We start from the raw sequence: 13,626 nt of genomic DNA, 5'->3' as shown, positions 1-13,626 counted from the left end.
CATAAGCGCTTTGCGGAGTAACTTGCGGCCGCAATTCCAGGTAAGATGCACAGCTTTCCGACGCTGAACATCTCCGGCGACTAGCCTTTCGGAGTTGTAGCGCTCATCTGAATACTATAGGTTTGCAGATTTGGAAAGTTATAAGCAACGCGATCGTGCTCAGCGACATGGCCATGCAGAAAGCAGTATCAGAATGATTGCGCGGCGGTTCCTCCTCAGAACGTCTCCATTGTTCTTCGCTAAACTCGGACGTGATGATTTTGCGATTCCCACGTCGATCGAATGTCACCAATAAGTGCTGGCTTTCCGCATTCGCTGTGTTGGTGGCGTGGATCATGCGCCATGAATCGCCATCTTGAATAAATCGACTCGTTCACTTGACCGCGAGCGTAGCACTAGACTGCGCATCACAGGCCAGATGCAAGAACACGACAGCAACAATGTCGCAGTGTTGCCACTTTCAGAGGCTTTGGGGCATCTCCATTGAGATCATGAACTCGTAGCTTTGAGTGTCGCGGAGCTTTCGCATGCCTGACTGCGCGCTTCATTTCCTCTTTCCACCTCTGCGACCGGAACGGTCGGATTTCGACCCAACGATATCTTTCACATCGCGGGAACTGAGCTTCAGCATGCCATGCTGAAATTTCCCAATGCCAGGCCCACCGACATCTCTCGGGCGTTGTTTGGCTTGTGGTCTCTTAGGGCCTGCGCTTTTGAATCTTTCCAGAATGATTCCGTTCTCGGCAGCTTCTTTGCGGCGGGTTGTCTGACGCTGAGTGCTTTTTGATACGATGCCCTTGCGATGTGCCATTGGCATCTTTTCTTGACTCAAAACCGAGCTCTTTGCGCCGAGATCCTGCAATCGCATATCGACTGCTTTCAATCTACCTTTGCCCTCAGTTGAAAAAGATGCTCGTTGTGATGCAGATGGATCGAGAAGGTGGGATTCCTTAAGAAGTCGTTGCAATGCGAGGTCGTTTTTCAGGTTCACGCTTTCAGCTCCATCGTCCTCGGTCTTTATCGCTTTCGCAACTTGCTTTGTGGATGCCTCTTGTGAGCGGGGAGGTCTTGCAGACTACTGTAACATCAGCACGAGTCTAGAATGGTTTCAACTACATCTGGAGTATATCTGACCATGAAGAGCTTTTCCAGCGACTTGTCTACATCCCCATTGTCATCGGTTTGTGTATGATCGCGGGTGTGATCCACGACCTGGACGACATTTTGCGGCTCTTCGCTCAGTCCATCCCATTCTGACTCTCCCGAATCCGTTTCGTCCTCCAGTTCTTCGCTTGGAGCATCGTTGCCTGTATTCAGCGGCTTCACAGCCAAGGCTTTGAAATTTCTCTCAAAGGCACGCCGAAACAGCGCACGCGCTGCCTCGTCATCTGGTGTATCGTCGACATCGCTGTGGGCAGTCAATTTGACGGATCGCTTCCGCTTACCAAGATTGGTGGCCATCGGAAGTCCACGAGCAATTTCGAGACGGGCAAAATTTTGAAGGTCATGTCTGCGAGCTTCCGACCAACAGGGCAAGGACGCCGAGGTGTGACGAAATTTTTGAAAGCTTAGGGTCAGCCCTACACGACCCGCTCAGGAGCGCATCTCGCTTCCACACACCCAACAGCCCCAGAGGTGGAAGACCCATTTACAGGCAGATCGCCGCATATTGTTGCTCGTGAACCGCTTGATCCGTCGTGTGATCGCGAGCCGTCCTCGCTCCGGAACGATATCTTTAGATCCCTGGCGAGATGCGAGTAGTCACGACCTAAATCGCATAGCTGGGATCTGGTCACGGCAGCAGGACGTCATGCCGAGAGGACAAACTGCGGAGGACGCTTGGGATCGTTCCAGAACACCGTCAATTTCTGTAATGAGCCCTGGGACAGTTGATACAACCGTAGATGCGCGGTACGGTTGCCCCGACCAGTCGGCATTCGGCTCGTCTTCGAAGAGATCGGGCGTTCGAGAATGATACTTAGATAGTCACGCGAAAGCTAGTCTTCTACCAAGACCTACACTCGTCACCTGGGCATGCCTATCGGGCCTTCTACAAAAATGACGGCGGCATTAAGTACAAACGCCTCGTGTCGTGCCTGGCGCGCTGCACCTACGAACGATCCAGACCCACCACCGCATGGAGTCGAATTACGAATTGTTTTACCCTCGTGTTGAATTCGGACTATTCATGGACGTTGTGATACGCTTACGGACATAATTTCAGAATAGATTCTGTATACGTCTGTAGTATATGCACTTGCGTAGGACTAAAGCTGAGCTTCCATGGATATGCATATCGTGGAACAAAGTGACCAGGCTAGATTGTTCTTATTGGTGATGACTTCGTTGTGAAACCAGGGCTGTCTGATCTCTTTGGCAAGCCAGTAATAGCATCACTAGACGAAGCAGCGCATAAGTTCACCAATATAGTGCACCTAGGTAGCCCTTTGCGCTGGATGTTCTACGTAATGACCAATGGAACTGCCCCAGTTTCCGTATGATGGGTGGCGTTAATAGCACAGAGGTGGAATTCATTGTTAATGTCCGATCAGCTGACGTGCATAGTGGCCTCGCCTCAAATCAACAGCTCACCACCTCTCCGTGCGACTGGCGTAAGCTTTCTATGTCGTGTTCAGCAGAGGCGCTCATCGAAGCGCCCCGGGTTGCCATCATGGCGTCCATAGATCGAAATTCAGAGATTACCCGGATTCGCGCACGGAGCATTGAAGCATTCGGACTCGGAAACTTCAAACAGCCAGAAATCCGAAATGTACAATAAGAAGACAAGAATAATGACGAGGTCCCGAGTCGGGAAGTGGTCCTCTAGGGTCACAGGCGCATGCATTGCGCCGGGTAAAAACGAAACTCTCGTGGCTCCTGCACGGCCGTTGAGATTGAGATCTCAAAGTTCGTCCAGTGTCGCGACTCGGGTCGATGCTGGGCGGACAACTGCCCGAAGAGGCATTCAAGCCTCGATCTCGGCGCTTGCAATTGGCCACAGCTGAAATCAGTGACTTCACTACTATGACGAGTAGAATGGCTCAGGAGCAAAGTGGACCAGAGATGAATCTGTCATCATGGCACTGTCATCCACATGGACCGAGGGTGGTCACCTGGTCCGCGAGACCCTTTCCGTTTGCTATGTCAATTTGACGTTGCGCGCATCGCATCCAGCAATATGGCGCATAGACCCTGGCAAGGTACCCAGACATCTGAACCAAACAATGTCTGAGATGTGGTGGTATCGCCATATGTCGTTCGCCTGCTCGCCTGGACGCACACATACGGCACGGATTTGCTATAGTGTGCGGATTCTACAGTCCTCGACTCAAGGCGACCGACAGTTCTGGCAATTCTCGACTTAGGATCACACTCAGCTGCGCTCACTCACCTAGACTTTTTTACATGTGACTCTGTGAGAGATCAGGCTTGGCCATCCCTCACACTGCAGACTGTTGTCATAGCCAAGCATTTTTCACCCCGGATGCCACAACCGCTCCCAAGGCCATCGACGACCACTCACAGGTGATCGGTCTGGGTGGGCTCTGGTCCGCTGGCGTGGCGCTGACTGGAGAAAGAAGATCTGATTCTAGCTTGGGGAAGGCTCTGCTTAGCGCCTGACACTGTGTTGCATTTCCCAATAAGGCACCGAAGCTCCGACGATGCGGCTGGAAAGGTCGGCGGGGTGTGAGTCGACGTACACAGGCATGGTGAGACTCCACCCTGAATGGTGGTGGCATACAGCGGCGGCTGCCAAATTCGAGCGCCACAGGGAACCAACGGAAAGTCACGCTACCCCGGCTTCAGACGGAAAGATGGGGACCGGCAAAAGGTGAGTCCAACATGTCTCTCGAGACCGTTTTAAGCCCGAGGCTATGGAATAGGTGATTAATTGTTGGAAGAGAGGGTTTGGCAGTGCGTGGTCGGGTCGAATATCACAGGCCTACGCCAGTTGCGCTGCCTCGCGAGATGACAGTGAAACATTACAAGCGCGAACAAAGCGACGGGCACAAACCTGCAGTATCGAATGAAGGAGGAACAAAGGGCGAAGGACAGGCAGGACACGGCACACATCGTCAGCTCTCCTCCAGCTGTACCCGGTCCGACCGATGCCTCGTGACAGGCAAGCACGGCACGGATGAATGGCCTCAGCTCTCTCGTGTACAGTACTTTCTTTAGGAGCAGGCACACTTTGAGTTTGTCGACCACGCGGCGCGGTGTGGAGAGAACCAACTCGTCTATTACTGTATCACTGTTACCATGCGTAGGGAATGCCGCCGCACTGGGCCATAATGGCCGTTCCGCCTGATGCAGAGGCACAAACGATGATCATCGATAGTATCCATGGATCCGTTTATTCATTGTGCAACAGTCACGACAATTACTGCTCCAGCACGGTCTTTCCTTCCCCCCGAGAAAGCCTTCGGGATGGCACTTGATCAGGACGAGTAACGCGCCGGCTCCCCCGCTTCGATCTTGTCGCGTCCAGCCGCCTCCAGTCTTTCGCGACGGGCACGGATAGCCCCGTGCCACGTGAAAAAGCTACCACACCCAGTGCACCGACTCACCAACAGATTCGCATTTTGTGCGAAATCTCCCCGAAGAGTAGCTTTTCCGACAGAGGGGCAGAGACCGGGGAAAGCCCTGCAAAGGAAAAACGGTCGCTTGCACCAAAGCATCCCCGAACAACGGTCAGTGCTCGTGTCAATAATAATGTTTCATACCTCGGCGAACGCTCCTAATCAAAGGACAGTCCGCTCGCAGTATAGTCAGACTTTTGGTTCAAGTCTCAAATCCCTCTCCATCTCTGTTCATGCCTCAGCACTTACGGAGTGCAGCGGGCATGTCGATTCTATGGGGATTGCCCAAGCTAGAAGCCTTTGGTCTCCACATGGAAAGGATCCGCCCTGCAGGAGCTGCGATGGTCACTTGCAGTAGTCGCACTAGCAGCAGCAATAACCAATGCAGCAGGCGCAGAAGCTTCGTGGCCCAGCAGACACATGTACCTAATCACGACTAGACCAACAGCGAGCTCGCAGCCGGGGCAAGCTCGGAGTCGCCTTCGAGTTCCTGCGATGGTGCATTTCGCAAGTTGCAGGCGTAGTGCGTCTGAAAGTAGTGCCGCACGCGTTTTCGTGTCAGTGCGCGTGTGTGTCCCCTTTGACTCCTCAAGCTTTTCCCTTTGCTCGACTAATGGAGCCATCCATGGATGTCTTTCCGGCCATGGCTGAAATTCGAGATGTGGTAATGATGGCGCGTTCCTAGCAGTCGGGTCATCTAGGTTTTCAGCCACGGCGGAGATGGAATATAGTGCTTGTGCTGGCGACGATGGGGATGGTGGTGGAGCTATGCAGGAGCGTCAAGTGGAAAAAGTAAAAAGCGCCAGTGATGGTGTGGTGGTACATGAGCGACGGCGGCGACTTGTTACGACAATACATCTTGCGTTCAGCCTTGACGGCCTGATTTGGTGAGAAATGGTAATGATGATGAAAGTGGTGGTGGTGGTGGTATGGTATGTACCCTCCAGAAGCAAGTAGTAGTGGGTGTTGTCGCACACATGATCGCTCGTCACACTCGTAAAAAGCGTCGCTTGTCAGGCCCGTCGTTCATCATCATGTGTCTGGCCAATGGGTGTAGCCGTAGCAATAGTGCCAAAAGTGAATGGGCCGTTCGAGAGGCAAGAGCTCTGACACGCGACAAGCCCCGAACTCTACCACCTGGGCAGTTGCTGTACTGTACTCCAGCTGTATGTATCTTTTTCGCTCCGGCACCCATTCATTGCCTCCAGCTCCTCCAATCTAAAATCCCAATACTACCCTGCCTGCCTGCATCCTTCGGTCATCGTGACTATTCCTATCATACATAACCCACGACCTGCCCCGGTTCAGACACGGGGATCTTCTTTTTTCCACCCATCTTCAATCGCCTTTATCGATCTTGCTTCATTGTGATTGTTCCCGACAACGGCGGCGATCTGCTGAGGTGTAAATATCACGACCCTCTCGACACCCTTCCCCACACTACACCTATTGCATTGAATCGTCACTCGACCACAACCGCCATCATGTCGAAGTCCGTCGGACTTGCGGCCACGTCTGACGTGAACCGCATCGAAGCGCCCGTCACCTGGAAAGCATACTTGCTGTGCGCTTTCGCTTCCTTCGGTGGTATCTACTTCGGTTACGACTCTGGTTACATCAACGGTGTCCTCGGCGTGGTTCCCTTCGTCAAGGGCATCAACCCAAACTACAACCCAAACGATCCCAAGATCGCAGGCCAGGACCAAGCTTTGATCGTCAGTATTCTCTCCGCTGGTACCTTCTTCGGTGCTCTCATCGCTGGTGACGTCGCCGAATTCATTGGACGCAAATGGACCATCATCATCGGCTGCCTCATCTACGCTATTGGTAAGTGCAAGATCATCCAATGCGAAACGGCTTCAAATCTAATATGCGTGTTTCTTGTAGGTGTCATTCTCCAGACGGCGCAATCCTCTGGTCTTGGACTCATCGTTTCCGGCCGTCTCATCGGCGGATTCGGTGTCGGTTTTGAATCTGCCATTGTCATCCTCTACATGTCCGAGATTTGCCCGCGTAAAGTTCGTGGTGCACTCGTCTCAGGATATCAATTTTGCATCACTATCGGTCTGCTGATCGCAGCTTGTGTCGCCTACGCGTCCAAGGACCGCACCGATAGCGGGGCATACCGCATCCCGATTGCCATTCAATTCTTGTGGGCACTCATCCTCGGTGGTGGTCTCCTCTTCCTCCCTGACTCACCCCGCTACTTCGTCAAGCGTGGACGTGTTGAAGACGCTCGCAAGTCTCTCGCCATTCTTCGTGGTCAGCCCGGCACGAGTGAGTACGTCGAGGCCGAGCTCGCCGAGATCGTTGCCAACGAGGAGTACGAGCGTTCGGTCATCCCGGCCACTGGTTGGTATGGCAGCTGGGCCAACTGCTTCAGCGGATCCGTCTTCAAGTCAAATTCCAACCTGCGCAAGACCATTCTCGGTACCTCACTCCAGATGATGCAGCAGTGGACCGGTGTCAACTTCATCTTCTACTACTCGACTCCCTTCCTCCAGTCCACTGGCGCCATCGACAACGTGTTCTTGATCTCGCTGATCTTCACGCTTGTCAACGTGTGCTCGACTCCCATCTCTTTCTACACTGTTGAGAAGTTCGGTCGTCGCCCACTTCTGATCTGGGGAGCTTTCGGCATGTTGATCTGCCAGTTCCTTGTCGCCATCATTGGTGTCACTGTCGGTTTCAACAAGACCTACGTCATCGGACAGGATGCGGCCGGTAACAACATTCTCCGTGCTTTCAATCTCAGCGCAGTCAACGCTCAGATCGCGTTCATCGCAATCTTCATCTTCTTCTTCGCTTCCACCTGGGGTCCAGGTGCCTGGGTCCTGATCGGAGAGATCTTCCCTCTGCCGATCCGATCTCGCGGTGTTGCTCTCTCCACTGCCTCCAACTGGCTGTGGAACACCATCATCGGTGTCATCACTCCGTAAGTAGTGTCACATTTCACTGATGTCGTCCCGAGCTCCAACTGACATACTCCGTCTCGCAGATTCATGGTCGCCGAGGACAAGGGCAACCTCAAGTCCAGCGTCTTCTTCGTGTGGGGAGGTCTCTGCACCTGCGCCTTCGTCTACGCCTACTTCCTCATCCCTGAGACCAAGGGTCTGTCCCTCGAGCAGGTCGACAAGATGATGGAGGAGACCAGCCCGCGTACCTCCGCCAAGTGGCGTCCTACCACCACGTTCGCCTCCCAGATGGGTCTCAACAACGGCGAGAAGCTTGACACCGCGGTCGTCGACGGTGTTGCCCGCAGCGGCTCCGTCTACTAGAAAGAGCTTGTATTTTCGGGGTCGGTGTTTGATGTTTTGGGTTCATGCTATCGCGGCCATACCACAGCAGGAGCAGCGTTCGTAATCCGGCGCCAGAGCTTGGAATGAGTGAACGATGATAGCATAGGATACGATGAAAGCCACGAGACGAATGATGATATTCATATGATTGGAAAAGCATTTCCTTTTTGCGGATACCTGGGTCAAGGGGCGTATGTTTAACCTGTGCTTCTATAATGATAAAAAGATGTCACGATGTTGTTCAATTGTCATTCCACAGTGTCCTGGTGTTTGTCCCAACGACCACCCTCCTACCGCTGCCCATTGAATATTTGTTGGCTTCGTTATGCATATTCATGACGGCTATGATGTAGACCATTATCCCGGAAATGTGGTTATTGCAATAGTCATTTGTACGTGACACTGCGGGATTCTGATTCCAGCTGCGCATCCAACCCCAACCCTATACGAACCCTACCATGTCCATTCATACTCCTATTGGTAGAGGTCCCGGGCCTTCCAATATATCGCAGAGGAGTCATTTCGACCATCCTTATTAGATACTTATGATTACCCGCATGAGATGTATAGCAGTGCACAACTTCTGTCACATATGTCTGTTGGGGATGACTTTCGACGCCAGGCGTCCGCCAGAAGCTGGCATAATTCGGCACTTCGAGGTTCAACATCCGCGAATGCACAAATGCTTAGGAGGATTCCTCTCCTGGACGTATTATGATCAGACGACCATGGCTCACCTCGAACACCTGCATGCAGGTGTACGTTATTGTTTGCTGATGCCGTCAGATCTCGTAAACAACCTCGGATATAGCCAGGGCTTTGAAAACCACACAGTGAAGACGCACTTTACCAGGGTGAGCATAGCCTGGCGATCGTACGGAACGTCGCTGGGTCCGTATAGAAGTCCTTCAGGATTTCTATACAGCAGCCCTTGGATGTGATAAGCGAGACCGAAAGCAAAATGCGCCTTCAGCTAGTTGTCGATCCTCCCAGTGAGCTATGACGATGGAGCGCACTGTATAACGTGGACGACCATCGCAGCACCACGCTTGCTGCAACCTCTCCTTTGTCCGTACTGCTATATGAGATTGCCTGCCACCATATTTGGAAACCCATCCCTACGAGCGTGACATAAGAAGGAATCCGTCTCATATCGTCCAGTGAAGAGCGACATGGCGCGTATATTGTTCGCCTTGACGGCGGTGGCCGTGATACTGCTTGGGTATGTCGTGCGCAGTTTGCTGAAGGGATATGCGATCCGAAAAAAGATGCACAACTTGGTGAGCGATATCCGCGAATAGCTTCATCGACGAAGGTTCAGTGCTGACCCGGAGCCCAGCCCGGGCCACCACATTCGATGCTATGGGGCCATCTCAAGGCAATGGGAGAGCAAGTGAGAGAGCTTCCGCGACGAATGCATCCTCATTGTATGGCAAAGCTCGACAGTCTCGGCAGCGACGTTACTAGATGGCTGACAATACTTCGTAGCACTTCCATTGCGAATCATGAAGAAGTACAACACAGGATCTTTCTTCTACCTCGATACCTGGCCGTTTGGCGATCCTATGGTCGTCGTGATGGACCCGACAGTGAGACAGCCAGCACCTTCCGCACGGCTTTTCCACTGGTAGCTAATGGACATCAGATCTCTCAACAGTTGTCAGTTGAATACACCACCCTGAAGCATCCCCAACTCGGCGAATTCCTGACGCATCTTGCTGGACCAGACGACATGGTATGTGACAATGCTCGAGTCTATTGGCGAACTACGTTGACCCAATCTGTACCATAGGTCTCCGTCAATGGAGCCATTTGGAAAAAGTGGCGAAGCATCTTCAACCCCGGCTTCGCCACAACGCATTTGATGTCCTTGGTGCCCGGCATTGTCGACGATGGGTTGGTCTACTCGCAAGTCCTCGACGAGCACGCAGCGTCCGACAAAGTCTTTCGCCTGGAAGAAGTGACGACTCGACTGACGATCGATGTCATCGGCAAAGTTGTACTCGATCTTCGCTTCAACATGCAGCGTGGTGAAAATGCTTGTATCGAAGCGATGAGGGAACAAGTGCATCTGCTTCCTAACGAAGGTTCTCTCAACCCTTGGAAACAGTATAACCCGAGCGCGATCTACCGCCGATGGCGTAACGATCGAATCATGACCCAGTACATCGGGAAAGTCCTGGACGAACGTTTCGCCTCGAAAAACGGCGCCAGCATCGAGCGAGCCAAGCGAAGCCGCACGATCATGGATCTCGCTTTGGACAGCTACCTGACAGGCGAAGGGCAGGACGAAAAGAAAGCGGGAGACGGCGTTGCGCCTCAACTCGACGAGGCCTTCAAGCAGGGTGCCATTACGCAGATTCGAGTGTTCCTCTTCGCAGGCCACGACACAACCTCCTCAACCATCTGCTACGCCCTCTACATGCTCCGCAAACATCCCGCCTGCCTCCAACGGATCCGCGAAGAACACCAGACTGTCCTCGGTAGCATCGCCGAGACCCCCAACGCCATCAAATCCGACCCCTACGTCCTGAACAAACTCGAATACACCACCGCCGTCATCAAAGAAACCCTCCGCCTCTGGCCCGCCGCCTCCGCGCCTCGCATGGGTGAACCCAACCTCTTCATCCGGGACCCGAAAACCGGCGAAACCTTCCCGACCGAGGGCCTGATGATCTGGCTCGTGCACTACGGCACCCAACGCAACCCAGCCATCTGGTCCGACCCGGACGCTTTCCAGCCCGAGCGCTTCCTACCGGAGAATGCAGGCAAGATCCCCGAGGGCGCCTTCCGCGCCTTTGAGATGGGCGCGCGGAACTGCATCGGTCAGAACCTCGCCATGATCGAGGCCCGGATCATCCTGGCGCTGGTGTGCCGGAAATTCGACGTCGATACCGCTTTCGATCGCCTGGACGAGGTCAGCGGGGATGGCAGTTTCTGGGCGAGCGATGACAGCTTCCGCAGCGGCAAGCAGGATGTCGATGGAGAGGAGATGTATCAGGTTCTGGTCGGCGCTGCGAAGCCGCGGGAGGGAATGCCGGCGAGGATCACGAGGTCGGGCTGGGAGAAGAGTTGAGGATTACTTCGTATTGTTACGCAGGCAGCGGTCTTGTAGTGAAGGGACATGTTCATGAACGGCGTTCGGCCAATCGCCACTCAGTCGGGTGTCCGCCAATTGGATTGGATGCTATTGATCACACACCTCTGCCTCCCGAGCGTGTTCAAGATAGAAGCCACGGAATCATCGCTTGAGCCCGGACTTAGGATGAGACGAGAAATGCGCGACCGAAGCTTTTTCTTGGAGGAGTCAGAGTCAAATTTGAACGCAGAACACTTGCACGACTCGAGGGTCATCGAAGCTAGCGAAAGAGATTGACATCCGCAATCTGTATCCAGCACTCATTGCTCAGAGAAGGCGAAACAAACGACCCAAATCCACCGAAATTCAGCCAGATCCCAGAAAAAAAGGTTCCACCTCCAGCGCCACGCTTGTTCCCCTAAGAATGGAAAGTAATGTCTAGAAAGAGAGAAAATCAAAAGCTCCCTCCGCCTACGACGACCCCAACCCGCATTAATTCGTCGTCTGTCCCTAGCGTAAATCCGTCTGTTTTATGCCTGAGAGTCAGGCTGGCAATCTTTCGATCACATGGTCCACCTGTTCCAACGCAGCAGCCAAGGAAACCGGTTCGTATTGGACGCGCCGGAGTGATTTTGTCTTTGTCCAGCACCCGACAAGTCTGCCAAGGAGGTGTTGCTCGACATTGTCCAGAAACCCCTGGCTGAACCAGCCCAAGTCGAGCGTCTCCTTCGCCTGGCCAGCATCATGAACGGAGACCATCCGCCGCGCCCGTGTCGTCTCCGTGAATCCTTGCACCGTCATGGCTGCTATGTCCAATTATTGCAATGTTTCCCAATCACATCATCTGACATTTTCCGTTGCCCTCCGGTGGCTGACCTGCACTTTGTCCCTTTTCAATCTCATTCAGCATGCCGTCGAAGGCTTTGGCGACGTTCTCGTTGTATCTCGCCGAAGCCTCGATGAAACCGCAACCGAGCTCTTCAGCCAATTTCTTGCCGTCGGCGGCGGTGACTTGCCGTTGCTCGGGCCGGAGATCGGATTTGTTGGCGACGATCATGATTGGTACGGTTTCAGCGCCCTGATTGGAATGGAGATCGTTAGTGACGAACCGGTCGATTGCGCGAACACCTTGACATTGATCGATGATCGCAGTAGGAGACGTGGGTCGTGGAGTCAAGTTTGCCGCAACTCACCAGGTGGTTCAGAATCTTATCACGAATGATTCGGCACATCTCGAAGCTCTGCTTGCTTCCTACCGAGTACACGATCATGTAGCCATGGATGCCGATGAAGTGCTTGCTGTTGAGAATGCTGTACTCGTCCTGACCGGCCGTATCGATCATCTCTACCGCATAGTCTTGGTTGCGGAAGCGGAGGACCTTGCTGAATGTGTTCTCAATGGTGGGGTAGTAGGAGTCCACAAAGTGTCCGTCGACGAATTGCACGGTGAGGGAGCTCTTGCCTAAGGAGAAGAGAAAGAGATGAGCCTACATCGCGTACGGTCACACTCATGGCGCTCTGATCAATCTTCGAAAGCCATCACAAGCTCCAAGTGACTCGCTGATGACCCCTCGGGACAGGTAATAGAGCTATGGCGGTGATTGTGATCGATCAGAGGACATGAGGACTGGAGCGAGAGAGCTGCATACCAACCGACCGGCTGCCCACGATGGCCATCTTGCGCTGCTTCTGCGGCGCCATTCTGTTTGATTCCCGAATGAATGTATTCTCGTGCTCGTTGCTGTGAGTCGCCTTCGCGAGTTGAATGTAGCGCGGGCACTGTTATACTGGGCACGCGACTTTCAGGTGGATGTCGGCTCTCGAATCGGACCACTCGATGCGACACGTTGAAGTAAAAATAACCACGACGTTATAGAGGGGTAACCTGGCCGTCGCGCTCTCAAGCGATTGGAGGAGGGAATGGCGGTGGAGATACGAAGATCCAGAGACGATAGTAGAGTTGCTACCGATTGCAAGGTGGCACTGGTGGGTGAGACAAGAGGAGCGAGGTGAGGTGATGACGGCCCGACCTGGTGGTCTCGGAAGCTTTAAAGACACTGCGCACGATCTGGCTATTTCTGGTGAGGCACGACACGACTCAACGAGGAACCGGCGCGACCACGCGAACGAATCGAGTGTCGATAGCGTTGGTCAAGGGTCCTTCGAAACACGCGGCGACGATTGATGAGCGGTCAGGGTCGCAGGTGTGGACAGCAGTAGTCGCATGCGCGGACTACCCAGGTATGCTGTGGCTAGTTGCCGGGTGGAAGCAACCCCAAAGGCAATCTGGATCGTGCTGGAGGACCGTTTGGGTTGCTTGGCTCCAATAAAGTGTTGTCTGATGACAGCCGGGAACTAGGTCGACCGTGGACACGCCCGCGAGGCGGAGGGCCGGGAGATGTGGTAATGGGAAATGTCGGCCGTCCAGGTTTGTAATAGAAAAGGTCCCGGTCGGACGGACCACGCTGCGAAAGAAGCAACTCGATCCTGCTCCACACACGAAGGCTCACGCGAGGCTGGACGCGCGTTTTCTGATGAAGGCGAAGTCGGTGATTCAGTACTACGAGCACCAGATCCCAATGAATCGGGAACAATGATGAGGTGGGAGAGAGATGGGCGAGGGCAGAGAAAGATGTTGGCTGATCGCAAATGTATGTATAAGTCATGC

At 53.6% G+C, this 13,626-nt stretch overlaps 6 protein-coding genes across 6 annotated transcripts; 3 read left to right on the top strand and 3 right to left on the bottom strand.

The window, feature by feature from the left end:
* Positions 1–544: 544 nt before the first annotated feature.
* K489DRAFT_409942 (uncharacterized protein) lies at positions 545–1,461 on the bottom strand (the record flags this gene model as incomplete). Its single annotated transcript, XM_033607646.1, has 2 exons — positions 545–1,075; positions 1,135–1,461. 2 exons carry the CDS (start codon positions 1,459–1,461, stop codon positions 545–547), a joined length of 858 nt encoding a protein of 285 aa, XP_033459864.1.
* Positions 1,462–3,411: 1,950 nt separating this feature from the next.
* K489DRAFT_217703 (uncharacterized protein) lies at positions 3,412–3,869 on the bottom strand. The gene has a single exon (XM_033599704.1). The coding sequence runs from the start codon at positions 3,738–3,740 to the stop codon at positions 3,459–3,461; it is 282 nt and encodes a 93-aa protein (XP_033459863.1). The 5' UTR covers positions 3,741–3,869; the 3' UTR covers positions 3,412–3,458.
* K489DRAFT_217721 (uncharacterized protein) lies at positions 3,547–4,228 on the top strand. The gene is made up of 2 exons (XM_033599705.1): positions 3,547–3,832; positions 3,907–4,228. Exons 1-2 carry the CDS (start codon positions 3,728–3,730, stop codon positions 4,177–4,179), a joined length of 378 nt encoding a protein of 125 aa, XP_033459862.1. The 5' UTR covers positions 3,547–3,727; the 3' UTR covers positions 4,180–4,228.
* A 1,683-nt stretch (positions 4,229–5,911) lies between these two features.
* On the top strand, positions 5,912–8,008 carry K489DRAFT_356902 (general substrate transporter). Its single transcript, XM_033602546.1, has 3 exons — positions 5,912–6,407; positions 6,468–7,515; positions 7,579–8,008. Exons 1-3 carry the CDS (start codon positions 6,065–6,067, stop codon positions 7,856–7,858), a joined length of 1,671 nt encoding a protein of 556 aa, XP_033459861.1. The 5' UTR covers positions 5,912–6,064; the 3' UTR covers positions 7,859–8,008.
* Positions 8,009–9,051: 1,043 nt separating this feature from the next.
* On the top strand, positions 9,052–10,955 carry K489DRAFT_409940 (putative P450 monooxygenase; the record flags this gene model as incomplete). Its single annotated transcript, XM_033607645.1, has 5 exons — positions 9,052–9,159; positions 9,219–9,306; positions 9,368–9,468; positions 9,525–9,614; positions 9,672–10,955. 5 exons carry the CDS (start codon positions 9,052–9,054, stop codon positions 10,953–10,955), a joined length of 1,671 nt encoding a protein of 556 aa, XP_033459860.1.
* An 838-nt stretch (positions 10,956–11,793) lies between these two features.
* On the bottom strand, positions 11,794–12,659 carry K489DRAFT_388716 (uncharacterized protein; the record flags this gene model as incomplete). The annotated part of the gene is made up of 3 exons (XM_033606441.1): positions 11,794–12,036; positions 12,152–12,420; positions 12,608–12,659. The coding sequence occupies 3 exons, from the start codon at positions 12,657–12,659 to the stop codon at positions 11,794–11,796; spliced, it is 564 nt and encodes a 187-aa protein (XP_033459859.1).
* Between the last annotated feature and the right edge of the window lie 967 nt (positions 12,660–13,626).

Source organism: Dissoconium aciculare (genome assembly GCF_010015565.1).
Source record: "Dissoconium aciculare CBS 342.82 unplaced genomic scaffold K489scaffold_6, whole genome shotgun sequence".
Classification (NCBI taxonomy): Eukaryota; Fungi; Ascomycota; class Dothideomycetes; order Mycosphaerellales; family Dissoconiaceae; genus Dissoconium; species Dissoconium aciculare.
The sequence above is the reverse complement of the archived record's forward strand: the minus strand, read 5'-3'. Positions and strand labels throughout refer to the sequence as shown.